This window comes from Emydura macquarii, unplaced genomic scaffold (genome assembly GCF_026122565.2).
Source record: "Emydura macquarii macquarii isolate MOO-44397 ecotype Brisbane River unplaced genomic scaffold, CSIRO-AGI_Emac_v2 contig_768, whole genome shotgun sequence".
Classification (NCBI taxonomy): domain Eukaryota; kingdom Metazoa; phylum Chordata; order Testudines; family Chelidae; genus Emydura; species Emydura macquarii.
The window spans coordinates 3,938-18,953 of NW_027130905.1; the positions used below are offsets into that span (position 1 = coordinate 3,938).

The window sequence follows — 15,016 nt, forward strand, 5'->3', positions numbered from 1 at the left end:
CATAGCGTATTTATGCAAGTTACAGCTGCAGAAGTTTGGCCTGTACTTATTTACTCTTGGAAAAGGACTCAGACTGTGACTGTGACTGTGTGGAGACATTAACTATTATTAAAAAACCCCACATTATAATGCTGACTTTGCTTACTACGTATGGGATTATTATAAACATGTCACAGGAGAGTTCCAAATTATAACTCTAGCCTGTGTCCTTGCGCATGGATTGTTAAACCCTGGGAATTGCTGGGGGCAGATTTAACGGGACCATATCTAGTAATGAGGAAGAGATACCAGCAGTGATGGACTGGGACTAAAAATTGGCCCTGGCATTTAAAGCACACCGCCCAGGGCACCACTGGGCCCATGTGGGGTGAGGGCCAGGGCCGGGAGCGAGGACCAGCTGCCATATGCGGCTAGGCCCAGCTGGAAGGCCTGATGAAAGGCTTCCAAAGTGGGCCGACCAGCCCACCAGTGCTTGAGTGCACCGGACCCTCTGGCATTTGCCAGAACTGCCAGATGGCCAGTCTGCCCGTGGAGACCAGTCTGTACTGACAGATACAGATGATCTTTCAAAATAAGTGGAAGGATTTCCACTTTGAACTGAAACAGCAGGTGAGGTGGGGAAGATAATCTGTAAAATGATCTATAGACATGGATGTCCACAGTGGATACTGATGAATCTGGATTCTGAATTGAATAATGAGGTAACAATTTATGGCATTTGCATTTGGTGTTATTTTCAGTGTATGGTCACCTACACACTCACAGCAGTGTGCAAGGGGCTGTTAGCAGCTACACACTGAGCCCTTTGCAGCCAGCCCCTGGTCACTGAGAACAGCCAGGGCACAGGTGTAGTTAGAGTTGGAGGGACTGAGGCAGTTGGGTTTGGAAGGGGCGAGGGGAAAACTTGAACCTGTCAGGAGCCTGGTGAAGTAACTAGCTCCCAAGCTTGAGAAGAGAGCAGCAGTTGGGTTTGGAAGGGTAGCACACGCAAATGATGCACCTGTAGGAAGCCTGATGCGGTGATTAGCTCACCAGCTGGGTAGCGTTGAGAATAAAACAGCAGCGTAATAGGCTGAGCCAGGCAGCAGGAAGGGGCTCCACAAAACTGCGGCTGTGCTGCAATGTACCTGCAGCATAACGAGTAATAAAGACACTTGGGGCAGGTAGCCGGGTGCACTGTACGTGCTGCTTAATTCCCCAAGTGGGCCTGCCAGCCAGGGGCGCCAGGAGCTGACGGGGGAGTCCATCCACAGTCAGAGAGTTACAAATGAACATCCCCACCACTTTCTGCAGGACAGTTTGTGCTGTAAATTGTTGATGACAACAGAGTTTTATGTCGCTTCAGATACCAACAATGATTTTGTACATTAACCTGTTTACCAACACATTTTCCCATGTAATAACACAGTAAGATTGGATAAGAAACCCCAGTAACTGCCCCTAATTTCAGTGGGAAATAGGGAAAGGAACACAGGTATAAGGAAAGTTTATCTATTTTCGGCTTTACCTTTCCCTGTGTGAAAAACTGAGAATAACACCAGGTCATGCCACCTAGAAACCACCAGACTGGATTAAAATCAAAATGAATCCATCACAGAATAATTTTCTTTATTTTATTTTCAAATAACCAAGGTAAGCAGAGGATTCTGCCATGAATTGAATATTTTGAATAAATCTTCAAAATTGAACTGCATTGAAACTGTTCATACTGCATCAAGGTGAAAATGAAAAAGGAGTCATAACCCTGCCCGGTGATGTGCCTCCCCTCGCACTCTGCTCAGCTATCCCTCCAAGTAATTAGGATACATTTGCTGGAACCACAATATTTTCTGTGTGCTCTAAAGCTCACATGACCACAACATATCACCCTTTGCACTGATGCCTGGGCTCCTTCCTGTCACTGGGTCCCATTCAACCAGCCTGGCCCATCACTCACACAGCCCTGGGGCTGGGCTCTCACCCCCTTTCCCCTGTCCCAGCTACCGAATCCCCTCCCCCAGCTCTCCCCACTCCCCACGCTCCCCCCATCGTGCTGGGACCAGCTCCCCTCACAGGCTGAGGCTGCAGCGCAGAGCGGCCCGTACAGCAGGGCCCCGGCGCTCTCACCCCTGCCCCCACGCTGCCCCCTGGGGCCATTTCACCCCCGCCGTGGGCAGAGACTCCCCCAGGGCAAGAAATGCCGGGACCTTCCCCTCGCTCACTGTGGCGCTCACTGGGCTCCTCCCCCTGCATCATTTCTGCCAGGGGCTCTTCCTCCTTGGGGGTCTCTCCCCTCATTACATCCCCCCAGAGACTTCCTCATTTCAGCTGGGCTCTTCTCTTCCTGCTGCTGCAGCCCCTTCCCCACCTTCAGCATCCACCCCGACGATGCCCCCACCCAAGCCCCACACATCCTGCCCAGCCCCCCATCCCAGTAGCCAGCTTCCCAACACCCCCTTCTATGTCCCTCTCTCCCACCCAGCTCACAGGAGCTGGGAACTGAGAGGGGAGGGCAGGCGGGTGATGCTCTTTAGACCCTCCCCTGGGAACAGGCCTGGGGGCTGCTCAGCGCTGGGAGGGGACAGTCTCTGCTGCGGGTGTCGCTGTCAGGGACAGAGATTCCCTCCGGCCTGGGCTGGGACCGGGCAGATGATCAGGGGAGCCGCGTTTTCACCCTCATCATTGACACCAGGATGTAAATAAGGGTGAAGTGTCCCGGAGAAGGTGTCGGTGAAAGTGAAGAGCTGAGACCTGTCAGTCACATTGTAAAATGAGACCTCGCCCGCCTCATAGTCCAGGAAAATCCCCACCCGCCTGGGCCTGACGCTCACGGGGAGCGGGGTTGGGGAGGAGGTGAGGGCCTCAAATCTCCCACCTTTAAGCCAAATGGTCCAGTATCCATTCTCAGGTGTGCATGTGATCCACCCCTTCCTGCTCACAGATTCCCTACAAACCCCCAGAGTCCATCTAGTTTTGTCTCCCACCTCCACCTCCCAGTAACGCCTCCCGCCCGTGAACCCCTCAGCACCCAGGACAATGACACAAGTATCAAATCTCTCCGGAGTGTCAGGCAGATCCTGGCGTGTGTCTCCGTGTTTCACACTTTTCCGATCCTCAGACAAGATGACGTTGCACTGAGCCGTGTCTGGATCCAGAGTCACGTCCACTGAGGAGAGAGTCACAGAGTCAGGGCCGGGGCAGGGGCTGGTCAGGGGGATCAAAGGGAAATTAACCTGCGTCCCCGTTAATCGCTGGGGGGAGTTGTTGCCCATTAAGGGGAGTCAGGGCCCGTCTGCCCATGGGAGCGAACTTGAGGGGAAGGAGAGCAGGAGTGGGGGAGGGGTGCGGTGGGAAAGTGTCAGCGGGGGCAGGGCAGGGGAGGGCAGCCCAGGGACAGGGGAGGGGACAGACTGATGCTGGGAGAGGAAGAGGAGGGACAGGGGGAGGGGCAGGCACAAGGACAGTGGGGGTAAGGGAAGGAGCAGGCACCAGGAGGACAGAGGGGGGTGAAGGGAGGGGCAGGTTCCAGGAGGCTGTGGGGGGTGAGGGGAGGGGTTGGGCTCCAGGGGAGAAGAAGGGGACAGACACAGGGGCAAAGAGAAGGAGGAGGGGGTGGGAACCAGAGGTCAGAGGGAAGTTGTAGGGAGGGTCAGGTGCCAGGGGGCAAGAGTGGGGTGATAGGAAGGGTGGGCCCTAGGCTGTCTAAGGGGGGCAAGAAAATGGGCAGGCAGTGAGGCACAGATGGGGGAGAGGGAAGGAGCTTGCACCAGGGCACACAAGGGACAAACACAGGGGTAGGCCCCAAAGGAGGCAGAGGGGGAGAGAACGAAGGGGCTGGCACAAGGTGGACAAAGGGCAGGTGGGAAAGAGGCAGGAGCCAAGGGGCCGAGGGGGAGCAGGAGATGGGTGGGCACCAGGGGGGCAGAGAGAAGTGAGGGGGGGCAGGCCCCAGGGAATCTCTGTTGCTTTGGGGCCGTGTGTGGCTGGTTTGTTGCTAAGAGCAGGTCGGTGCTGTCCCCACACACACTGGCCGGGCAGCCCTGCCCCAGGGGGCACAGCTGGGACTCTCCATGCCGGCCGGCCCCACGGGCCCCACCTTCCAGTCAGGCAAACCCACAGCCAGCACCTCCCCTTTCCCAGCCCAGCCCCTCCCCCAGGGCAGTGGGGGGTTGGGCAATGGGGAGTGTAACTGGTGCTGGGGGGACCAGGGGCTGTTGCTGATGAGGCCGGGGCAGTGGGGAGAGGATGGGGCATTTTCCCCACTTACTGCCCCCTCCATCTGGGAGACACTGCAACGGGTGCCAGTCCCAGCTTACACCCATGCAGCGCATCTACACTTCATGTTTGCACTGACCCAGCTGAGACACGGCTGTGCCAGGGGCCGTCACCCCTCCCCTCACTGTGGTAACAGATCAATAGTTACAGGGTCATTGGAGCAGGAGGGCTGGGCTCTGGGGCTCCCGGGTAGGGCCTGATCCACTGGGCTGCAGAGTCATTCTCACGCTCTGGCCCAGGGCCCATGTCACTATTTAGACACCGAGGGGCGTCTACAGCAGGAGAGATCGAGGGACCCCACGTCAGACACCCCGGAGCCCAAGCTCAAGCCCCAGACACGTTTACACAGGTATTTTTAATGACATGGAGCAAACCCCACGTCTGTCACCCCGGCACTGAGACTCGCTGTTGTGGGCCGTGTAGATGAACCCTTTGTTTTTATAACATGAGACTTTTCCCAAAGCCAAGCACTCGATTTTCTCCCTGTGCCCGGCCAGATTGGCCTGAAATGTCCAGCGTTTTCTCCCCAGGCCGGAGAGCGCTGAGGGGACCTCGTAGGGGAAGCAGTTCAGTGTCACAGGCAGATGGGGGGATCAGGGCTAATGTGGGGAGTGTCTACAAGCACCGGGTGTGGCTGTGGGACGTGGGGAGCTGCAGTGTGGTGGTGCTGGCATGGAGGGAGCCTGGATCCAGAGTGTCTGGGAGCCTTGGGGATGGGGCAGGTTGGGAGCAGGAAGTGAGATGGGGAGCTCCGGGCTAGCAGGGCCCATTCACCACCGCGCAGGCACTGGCTGTGGGGGTCACCGCTGGGGAGGGGGGTAGATCTGGCGCCATGTCCTGCTTGGCATGGTTGGTACCTGGGGCAGTCCCAGGGCAGGAGCCTGCGGGGGCTGGGTGCTCTCCTGGGCTGGGCTGGGCAGACAGTGCCGGGGTGAGGGGACAGGTGGGGTATGTGGAGCAGGCAGATGTCCCGGTTTTTTGGACCTTGGAGGTGGCAACCCTAACAGGCCGCCCAACGGTGTTTGTGCTCTGTGCTGGGACCCCTGGGCCAGTGGTGCTGCAATGTGTGTGAATGGCTCTTGGGCTCTCTGACCCCTGCTGGAGCTGGCCCAGACTCTCCCAGCATGCACCGGTGCGCACACAGCCAGGCAGCATGCTGGGAGCAAACACACACACACACACACAGCTCAGCCACAGCTGTGAGGCAGAAAAGGTGCCGTGTGGGCACAATTTGCTGTAACTGGATCAGGGCAGTGTCACAAGCTGGTTATAAAAACCCGTCTGCTCTTGCAATGGGGACAGAGCCTTTCTCGCCCCAAACCCATAGACACAGAACAGCTCCTGTCTGGCCATGTTATGCTAGGAAAAAATTGTTGGCTAAAGCCCGGTCTGAGCATGGAAATCCAGTGTCTGGGAAGAGAGAGCTGGGCAGTTCAGTGCCAGTTATGGCCAGGTGAGAATGTCCGTCCTGCAGAACCCAGCTACCGCCCTGGACAGCTGACAGCAGGGTCAGTATTTCCTCACCAATCAGCCCTTTCCCACAGGGGGTGTGTCTCTGCCCTGCAATAAACCCGGGTGTCATCTCCCCTTTTCATCTGCCCCAGTGACACTGCTGCTTATAGCCTATTGAATGTCATAGGAAAATGCTTTGTGCAGGGATGGGAGCAGAGAGCCCCCAGGGGGAGGAGGGGTTTCACCCTGGATAAAATATCAGCGGGATGTACAGTACCTGCATAGGTCTGGGCGAGTCTCCACCCTGCAACCAAGCACAGACAGAGGGGTCAGAACGCCCCTGAACACAGACAGGCTGAGCAGGAGACAATGTCAGACAAGGGTGATACTGGGGGGAATGGAACTTACTGAGCTCAATCTGGAGTTTCTCTAAAAAGAAAACAAAGAGAAATGTGTCAATATCACATTATCTCACCAGGGGAAGCGAGTCAAAAAGGCCTTAAAGCAGGGAAGTTAAAATCCTTAGACTGGCCTGGAGGCTACGTCAGCAACCAGAGCCTGGCACCCCCTGGGCAACAAAGGCATCAGGAAGGGAAAATACAGTAACTCCATCTGGCCACCTGGCCAGGTGCAAGAGATTGTTAGAGCCAAACAGGGATGCCTCAGCACATGGAAAATATTAACCCTGTGAGCCAGGAGAAAGGAGTGTACAGTGCAGCAGGTGAAGTGAGCGATGGGATTTAATAGGGTAAAATTTATTTTGAAGAATTAACAGCCAGGGAGATGAAACAAATACCAAGAAATTTCAGTCTATCAGAATCAGGATTCCTGTGAGAGAATTGATGGGTCCCCTGGATCAGCAGGGGATAAAAGGAGCAATTGGGGAGGGTAAGGACAATGCTGAGAAACTGATTTCCTTGCATCAGTTTTCACCACAGAGGGTGCTGGGGAGAGACCCTGCTCTGGGGAGGCTCTGTTCAGGAAATAAAGATCAGGGATTGGGGTGTGAAGTGGAGATATTGGAACAAACTGGGAAGATAAAGAGCCAAAAGTCACCAAGTGCTGAGGGATCCCTGCCCGATGGCAAATGCCCAGGAGATCTGAAATGATGTCAGAGCGATAGAGCTGAGCTGCTAATACGAATGTGCATCTCATTAAAATCAGCTACTGTTCTGGAGAATCAGAGAGCTGGGAATGTTGTGCCCATCTTGAAAATTTGACAGAGGTAATCCTGAGAATTACAGGCTAGTGAGCTCTCTGTCAGTACCTGCTGAACTGGGTGAAACAAGAACTAAAATAGGATTGTAACAGAGCTCCATGGTCATGCTATGCTAAGGTCTAACCAGAACAGCTTCTGCAAAGGGAAATGGTGTCTCCCTAAATCTATCTGAATTCTCTGAGCATGTCAATAAAATAGTGGACAAAGGAGAACCACTGACACAGTTTATGTGTTTGCATTTGTGGTGGTGCTGGGTTGGTCCCAGAATATTAGAGAGACAAGGTAGGTGAGCCAACGGTTTCTGTGGACTTTCAAAAGCCTTTGACAAAGTTCCTCACACAAGGTTATAAGGAAAATCAGTCACCGTATTATGAGAGGTAAGACTGTCATGGATCAGAGACTGGGGCCTCTGTCAGAGACAGGATCCCAGACTAGACAGACTCGTCTCATTTGCTCTGGCGACTCCTGTGTTCTTAAAAGCTTCTGTTTTGGAGCCTGCTTCAGCAAAACACATAGCACCTGCTGAACAGGGCTGGATTGACTCCTGGGCTGAAAGTTCAGCATGTGCTTAACTTCCCTGCTGAATTGGGGCCCTAGTGAATATACATTTAAAGTCCTTTTACTTTAGCTAGATAATAATCCCCAAATAAAATTGGTTCCCTTGAAGTTTAGGCTCTCATGAAAATCCACTATTAGATTGGCCAAGCAAAGCAAGGCCGTACACTCAACTCAACAGCGTTTCTGTCTGGCTGTAATGCAATAGCTTTTGAAAACTTGCATTCAGTCAATTCCAACATTTCCAGGCCTTGTGCTCTAGGTGTCATTGGGCACAACCCTAGTGATCTTGATGAAAAGAAGAAGACTGGAAAAGTCTGATTTCAGTGGAAATCAAGTTTACCCTTTTTTCTGATTTTCAGCAAAATCAACAGGCTTCTAACCAATGTGGGGATGAGGGTCCAGCCTATAGAAGCAAAGAAGTGTGAGACCCTCTAATTAAAAAAATTGTGCTCCAGGATCTAAAGTTCCAAAGTGAGATTCTGTGCTCAGAACCTGCAGCCCAGAGGCACACGAGAGCTAATGTCATTTTAGCCACCTTTGCATCTTCCCGATCCTAGGTACCCTGCAGGCTAAAGCAGCCCCCGGTGTAACTCAGCACTTGTCTATATAGGTGTTGGAGGATGCCAGCTCCAGAGCACCCCCTTGTGTCACGGGGGGCATCTCCCACCCCCATGTTCATCCTGGGGCTCCCAATAAGTTTCCACAGACCAAAGAACTTGAAACACCCTGCCCCTTCTGCAGGTTTATAGCTTGTTATGTGTGTGTTTAATTTCTCCCGTCTTGTCACTTTACCTTTCGCTCTGTGTTGCTTCCAGAAGCAGTAACTGGCCAGGGGAATGAGAACAGCCAGGAGAGCCAGGATCACACTCAGAGCCACCATCCAGGGATTGAGCCTCGGGAAAAACAGCTCTGCAAGAGAAAGTGCCGTTGACTTGGGAGCAAAGGTGCAGAATGAAGACAGGGCACTGAGACAATGGTGACACTGTGACTAGTTAAAGAATCTCACAGGGAAGATTTGGCTTCTTTGTACTTTATTATTAAGCCAATGAATGTCCAAGCTTTAGCCTGGACTGAACATTAATGGGAGGGGGCGAGTTAGAGGTAGGGAGGGGGTAGAGTGGAGCTTCGTGTGAGCGTTCCCTAGGCTGCTCTATTTTGTCAGGGCTGCAGCCAGTACAGATTGACCCTCAGAATCAGATACTTGTAACGAGAGCCCAGCAAATCTGTGGATATCTGCTTTATATCCGCAGACCATGTTTGCGGGTCGCAGATCGGATGCAGATACAAATTTTGTATCCGCTCAGGGCAGCAGTTGTAACCAGCATCCTGGCACCCCCAACTCTCCTGGGCTCAGAGGGGTTCATGTTCACTAAAGAGTCTGGCCCAAAATACGTTAATGCAGGATTTTAATAAAAACAAAACTTCAGCCTGGAGATTCAGAGTAAAAACACTTCCAGATTCCTGGTGCCTGGGCCCTGGAGCAATGGCTGACTAAAGAGTCCTTTGCTAAGTGATCAGTGTGGTGTATTGAAACTGTGCAAACATTACACGTTGTCACTTTAAATCCTGTATCTGGGTCCTCTGCAGTCAGTCTGCATAGAGCCAGCCTGGAGCAGGATGGTTTGGTTCTGCCTCTCTGCCTTAAGGAGCAGTCTGCTTTGTTTCTCTCTCTGTCTATATAGATTTGGCTGTGGTGTGGTGGAGTTCTGGATTCTTAGACGTAAAGCAGTGTTACATTGCAGCCTGCCAGGGAGAGTATTTGTGTTTTGTTTTACACTCTCACTGTGTGTGCCTTGAACACACCCGTCAGGTAACACTGGGCATCCCACAGGCTAATCAGCAGTGCAGCACTTTGAGATCTCAGATGAATGGTGCTTAAAAATGCAACATTCTTATTAGTACCGTGATCAAATAGTCATTCTGTATTAACAGTTATTTGGTAACTAATAATACATAAAACCTGAACTTTTTTCAAAAAAAAATTAAGCTGCTCTTAGGTAAGATTTTGTTTCTGAATATTTTGGGCCTGATCTTTTATTGCTAGCACTCCCATTGACCTGCTTATACAGGGGAGGCAGGATCAGGCCCACTGTGTGACTGTGAAATGAAAAACCGCAGTGCACATTCCCATGGTCACTGGGGTTATGCGGTTGGGCTGTGGAGCTCTGCATTTACTGCTTTCTGGGCTATTAAATACAAGTTACAGCCTGATCCTCTGCTCTGATTTTGGTAACACTCTCATTTAAGGTGATGGGAGTTTAGTCAGAGTCTGAACTGCAGGACGGGCTCACAGTGCAGCTCTCACTCTGATGTGGTGTTTTCAGATGTCATCTAAGTAGCAGTGCTCAGACCATAGCCAGGGCTCCCTTGTGCTGTCCAGGAAAGTGACTTATTAGCCAGACTTTCATAAATACTCAGCACGGAGCGAGTCTCTCTGAGAACAAAGGAGAATTCTCTCCCCCACCCCACACTGAGAACTGTGATGTGGACAGCACACACACAGAGAAGTTAGCGACAAACATAAATATTCTTGCTGGGAGGTTGTAGCGTAACACAACTTTGTTTCTTAGAATCCAGACCCTTAACACACAAGACCCCACAATGGAGAAGGGCTGCTCCCTAAGGCAGCGGGCCCAGTTCTCCGCACCTTGCTTTACATTGGCTTGTTTATAGGAACAGTTACCGTGAAGCCAGCTGGGAAGTAAATCCACCTCGCACCAGCCTGCTGCGCACTCACTGTATGGCAGTGGCGTACCAAGTGGGGGAGGGGAGTAGTGGGGCCAGGTCCCCGGGTGCCAGCCTGCAGGGGGGGCACTGAACTGGCCCTTCATGATGCGCAGAGCCTCCTGTGCTCTCTGCCCCAGAGCGCACTTACCTGCTGCTCCAGCTCTGCAGCCTGGTGCAGCTCAGATGGGGTGGCTTCATCCCAGGCTGGGCCGGCCTTTCACGACATTCAGGGGGGCGGGGTCGCAGGATCGGAAATGGGAACAGCTGCCCCAGCTTCCTGCGCCCCCCGCCTGTCATGAAGGACTGGCTCTTGCCTCCTCCCCAGGCCAGGGTGTGAGGCTGTTCCCCTGCCGAGCGGCGCTGGGCTGCGGGGCGGGAGAGGCAGGCAGTGGAGCCAAGCCTGCATTTGTACCCCACCCCCCGCTGCAGATACAGACCCCCCTCCCTGGGGCAGCTGAGGGGTGGCGCCAGGACCCCTCCTGCCCTGCGTGGGTGGAGGGCGTGAGGCTTGGCCTCCGGGCGCCAGAGACCCTCCCTACGTCACTGCTGTATGGACCTTGCTGCTGGCAACTAAAAGTTCCCTGGTGCACTTTGATCTGTTCCCATTTCAAAGTGGGTTATATCAAAGCACACTATGGAATTGTTAGTGCATGTGGCAGGCTCCACACAGATAGTTAGTGCGCGGCAGGATAGCGCGAGGCAGATTTACCCCCCAGCTTGTCGTGAACTAACTGTTCTTGTAGACAAGCCCTGATTCCGCTCACACGCTTTCCAAGAAGTTCTCAGCACCTTAAAGGTTCAGGCCAATAAATAGGAGACACAATGATAAATACTCTCCACCTACGTGTGCAGTGCCTCAGTCTATCCACGTGAAGCTTGGATGGGCACTGACCTGCTATGGAAATCGCTGACTCCCTCTCCTGGTTGAGTCGGGGGTTCCTGACACAGCAGGACACTTTCCGGTTGGACTCCTCTGTTAGAACAATGGCAGCCTCTGTTTGAAACAGGCCATTGGCCTCTTGGGATATGTTTACAGAGGCTGATGGTAAGAGCTGCCCCTGGAGATCTCTCCACAGCACCTTGGGCTCTGGGAACCATCCAGATGATCGACACACAACCCGGATCCCTCCGTCCTGATGTCCCTCCACAGAGATGGCAGGATCAGAGCCCAAACCTACAGAAGAAATAAATGAACTTGTGATGATCCTACAGTGTCCCATAATGAGCCAAACATTTTATTACACTATTATTAAAAGCCATTTCCTGTTAAAATAATAATTGAATGTGGGTCCACGGGTGTGGGTTGGTCAGTTAATCCATCCAGATTCCTGTCTGATATACAGTAGAATTAATGTTAATGTCAGGGCCGTTCTACGCATGAACTGGTTCCAGTTTAATTAAACTTGTACAATTAAACCAGTGCAAAATCCTGTATGGGCACTCTTAAGTCAAGATAAGCCATTTCCTAACCCATTTAAAGGTGTCCACACAAAGGTTTGCTCTAGTTCATGGAAACCAGTGCAGATGTAGGTGTAGACAAGCATTAAATTAATTCACTAACAAAAATCTTTATTACAGGGAGTTCAGGCTGCTAGACAGTGTCTCCTACTTTTCAAGAGCGCAGAAGCCTGCAGCAGAAAGTAGACACCTCTGAGAGCCAGGAAACACTCAGGTCTGGTCTACACTACAATGATAGATCAACATACGCCGCTTTGCATTGATCTGGTTGTGCATCAGTTTACACTGAAATTTGTCTCCCACCGATGTAAGGGCCCCATGACGCCAACATAGTAACATCAGCTCCCTGCGCGATGTTGAGCCGAGGTTGATGTACAGAGATTGATGGAGAACCAGTGAAGACACCATGTTATTTATGTTGACCCTAACAGTCCTCCAGCAGCTGTCCCACAATCCCTGCCACTGACTGTTCTGGTCACAATTCGGAGCTCCACTGCACAGGGATCAAGTAGACCAGAAGCCACACACACCCCCATTGAAAACCCTCATAAATTTGGGAAATGGGGGTTGCCCTGGCGACTGCCATCAGTCTGGTGGCACAAAAGACTGATCTCCAGGGCCTAGGGTGGGGTAAGTGAAGGCAATGTGTCAGAAGAACTCCCCAGGGAAAAGGAGAAGGAGTGATAACATTTGGCAAGTCTGGTTTGGTTTGTGTGGAGCAGGCTCAGTGTTTGAGTGTAGACCAGGAGTTCGCTACACCTGACGTAAACCTCATGTCACGGTTACAGAACTAGCTTCACCTCTGTCTCCTTTCTGTCCACCTTCAAGTGTGAGGCCTCCAAACTTTACCCTTCCTGGAGGAGAGTTTCTCAGTTCTTAGACCAGGCTCTGGGCTACAGCACCCTGTGTATCAACCACTGTTACCCTGTGGGTGCCAGACACGAGTCGAGATCAATCCCAGCTGGTGAGTTTGGGGAGGATCAGAGCCATCCTTTGCCCCCAGGTGTGCACAAAAAAGTTGTAATAACCACAACATGTTAATGTCACCTGACTGTTTTGAGGTGTTCGTGTGTCTCATTAACCCCTTGCTCAAACGACCTCAAATTTGGGCCATTAACCCTACCCCAGACTCCAATGAGTCACAGCATTTGCAAGACAGTCTGAACATGTGTGTGGATTTTAGCACACTTGGAAAAACTGGCTGTTCAACAGTAAACCAGAGTCACGCTTAACCAGACCAGACCTACCACAATGAGAAAACTCAGGTGTCATCTCACCATGAACCTTCTGACTCCACTTATCACCTTGTTGAAGATATCAAAACATCAGCAGAAGTTACTGACCTGCCACCTGCAGTTCCAATAAAGCTTCTTCATAAGAGACACCGGACTGAAAAAAACACTTGTACTGCCCATCGTCTGAGGGCCGGATATCGCGTATTCTCAAGGAAACTCTCCCATCGGTGATGTTGTCTTTCAAAAGCTCAGTTCTTCCTCGATATTCTGGCATCTGTTTTCCATATTGATCCTGCCCATCACGGTACAGGTGCACGACTGCAGAGAACTGGGATCGGAACCATCTCAGCTCCATGCTCTCAGCGCTCATCCTGGGGGAGAGGTGGCAGGGCAGGATGGCCTCCCCGCCTAGGGAGGCGGTGATTGGATGGTCAGGTCCTGTCACTGTGAACTGTGCTGTGAAATGTGCAGTGACAAATGGAAATTAAATCGTTGAGGGGCTGGCGGTTGGCATGAATTCATCAGCAAGACTCACAGTTAGAGAGCGCCCTGCGTTAGAAGTGAGCACCACGTACCCATGCAGTGCCCCAGACATGTCTGTGAGTGCAGAGAGTCACAGGCTTGGGGTAACTGCACCTCTGACCCACTCCATGGTCTGCTCAAGGATTGTCCCCTCAGGCCTCCAGCCATCACCTCTCTGTGGGCAGGGACCCAGGTCGCTCTCCCTCCAACAGGGGTTTTAGGATTGCAGCCCCCTGCAGGTCACTGTGGTTTTCCCAGGAGGCCTGACTAAAGTCCAGCACACCTGTGCTTTGCTTTCTCTCCCAGGGCTATGAACTGTGTGTGCCAGCAGCTACCAGAAACCAAACGGCTCTTCAAAAGCAGAGAACATTAAAGGACAAAAGCCTGACAGAGAAAACTTAACATAAATGAATCAAAGGTCTGGACATGTCCCGCTTAGAACAAAGATTCTCATCTGGCACATGGGACTCTCTGGTAGGTTCCAAAGTCTTTCAGATCCTTCTCTAAGGGTTTGCCCTCTTGATTAACAGGTCATCGGTTTGTAGTCCAAGATCCCAGGCTTCCGGTCAGTTTAAATCAAGGGTTTATACTACAATTTTTTGTTCTCTTTGGCTTCTGGGATCCGGTCTGAACTAGTTCAAGCAATTTTCCCTAGGGGTGATACTTTTCTGGAGCTGTTACCTGTCCCAGAGGTAATTACCCCCCATGGTTTATAGATACTGGAGTAGCTGGGGTAATCCTACCCCATGTCATAGATTACAATCCTGAGCCCACACAGATACACATATAGATACTATTTATAAGGGAGGTACAAAAATACACAGAACATTCATAACGTTAATTCAATCGTCCCCAAAATACCATGTGGTTGCAGTGTCTATCACACAGAGCTCACAGGTGAATATTACACACTGTCCCTAGTATCTGTGAATAGGGCTCAACACTTCTCTTGTATTTCAAATGGGTTTAATGGATACTGGGGGGCCTGGTTCTCAGATGCACTATGGACATTTCATGCTGCTCCAGTGCGGGGGCCTCCCCGACGGGTGTAGGGACAGTGTAAGGACTTGCAAAGTGTATAGATGTGAACATAGATCGTCATCACTATGCAGGCGAAATCAGAGGTCAGATAATGGAGAGGGAGAAGGAGGCAGATAGAAAAGTGCAGGGGGCAGAGAACCAGCCATTGTGGCACTGCACAAACTGGGGCAGGGGTAGGTGTCACAGGGCAGAGACAGCATCAGAAGACACAGAGAGAGCTAGTTAAATTGGCAGGTTGGAAACCACAGCAGGCCTGAGTAGCTGTGAAGTCAGCACTGGGGGTGGAGAGGGTCACTGTAAGGGCTTCACCAAGGGCACAGAATGAAGAAGCCGGCAAATGTCCTCACACCCTCATCGTGAGACGAGGTTTAGCTCTGAGCCCTAATCAGACGTGTCCAGTGCAGCAGGAGGGACTTGTGGGTTGTCACTTCGTAACTGGAGAGTCTGGGATTCAGGACTCGTTCGTGGCTGCAGCGTCTGATTTGGGACATACGTGGTCTGGCAGTGCGGTGTGTGGGGAAATTGGGAAATGTCCTTTTAAATAGTTTGT

At 51.9% G+C, this 15,016-nt stretch overlaps 1 protein-coding gene across 1 annotated transcript; it reads right to left on the bottom strand.

Moving 5' to 3' along the window:
* Positions 1-2,585: 2,585 nt before the first annotated feature.
* LOC137149565 (butyrophilin subfamily 1 member A1-like) lies at positions 2,586-13,273 on the bottom strand. Its single transcript, XM_067543079.1, has 6 exons — positions 13,012-13,273; positions 11,103-11,384; positions 8,276-8,392; positions 6,115-6,135; positions 5,984-6,010; positions 2,586-3,145 (listed from the first exon to the last, which is right to left on the bottom strand). The coding sequence occupies exons 1-6, from the start codon at positions 13,271-13,273 to the stop codon at positions 2,586-2,588; spliced, it is 1,269 nt and encodes a 422-aa protein (XP_067399180.1).
* Between the last annotated feature and the right edge of the window lie 1,743 nt (positions 13,274-15,016).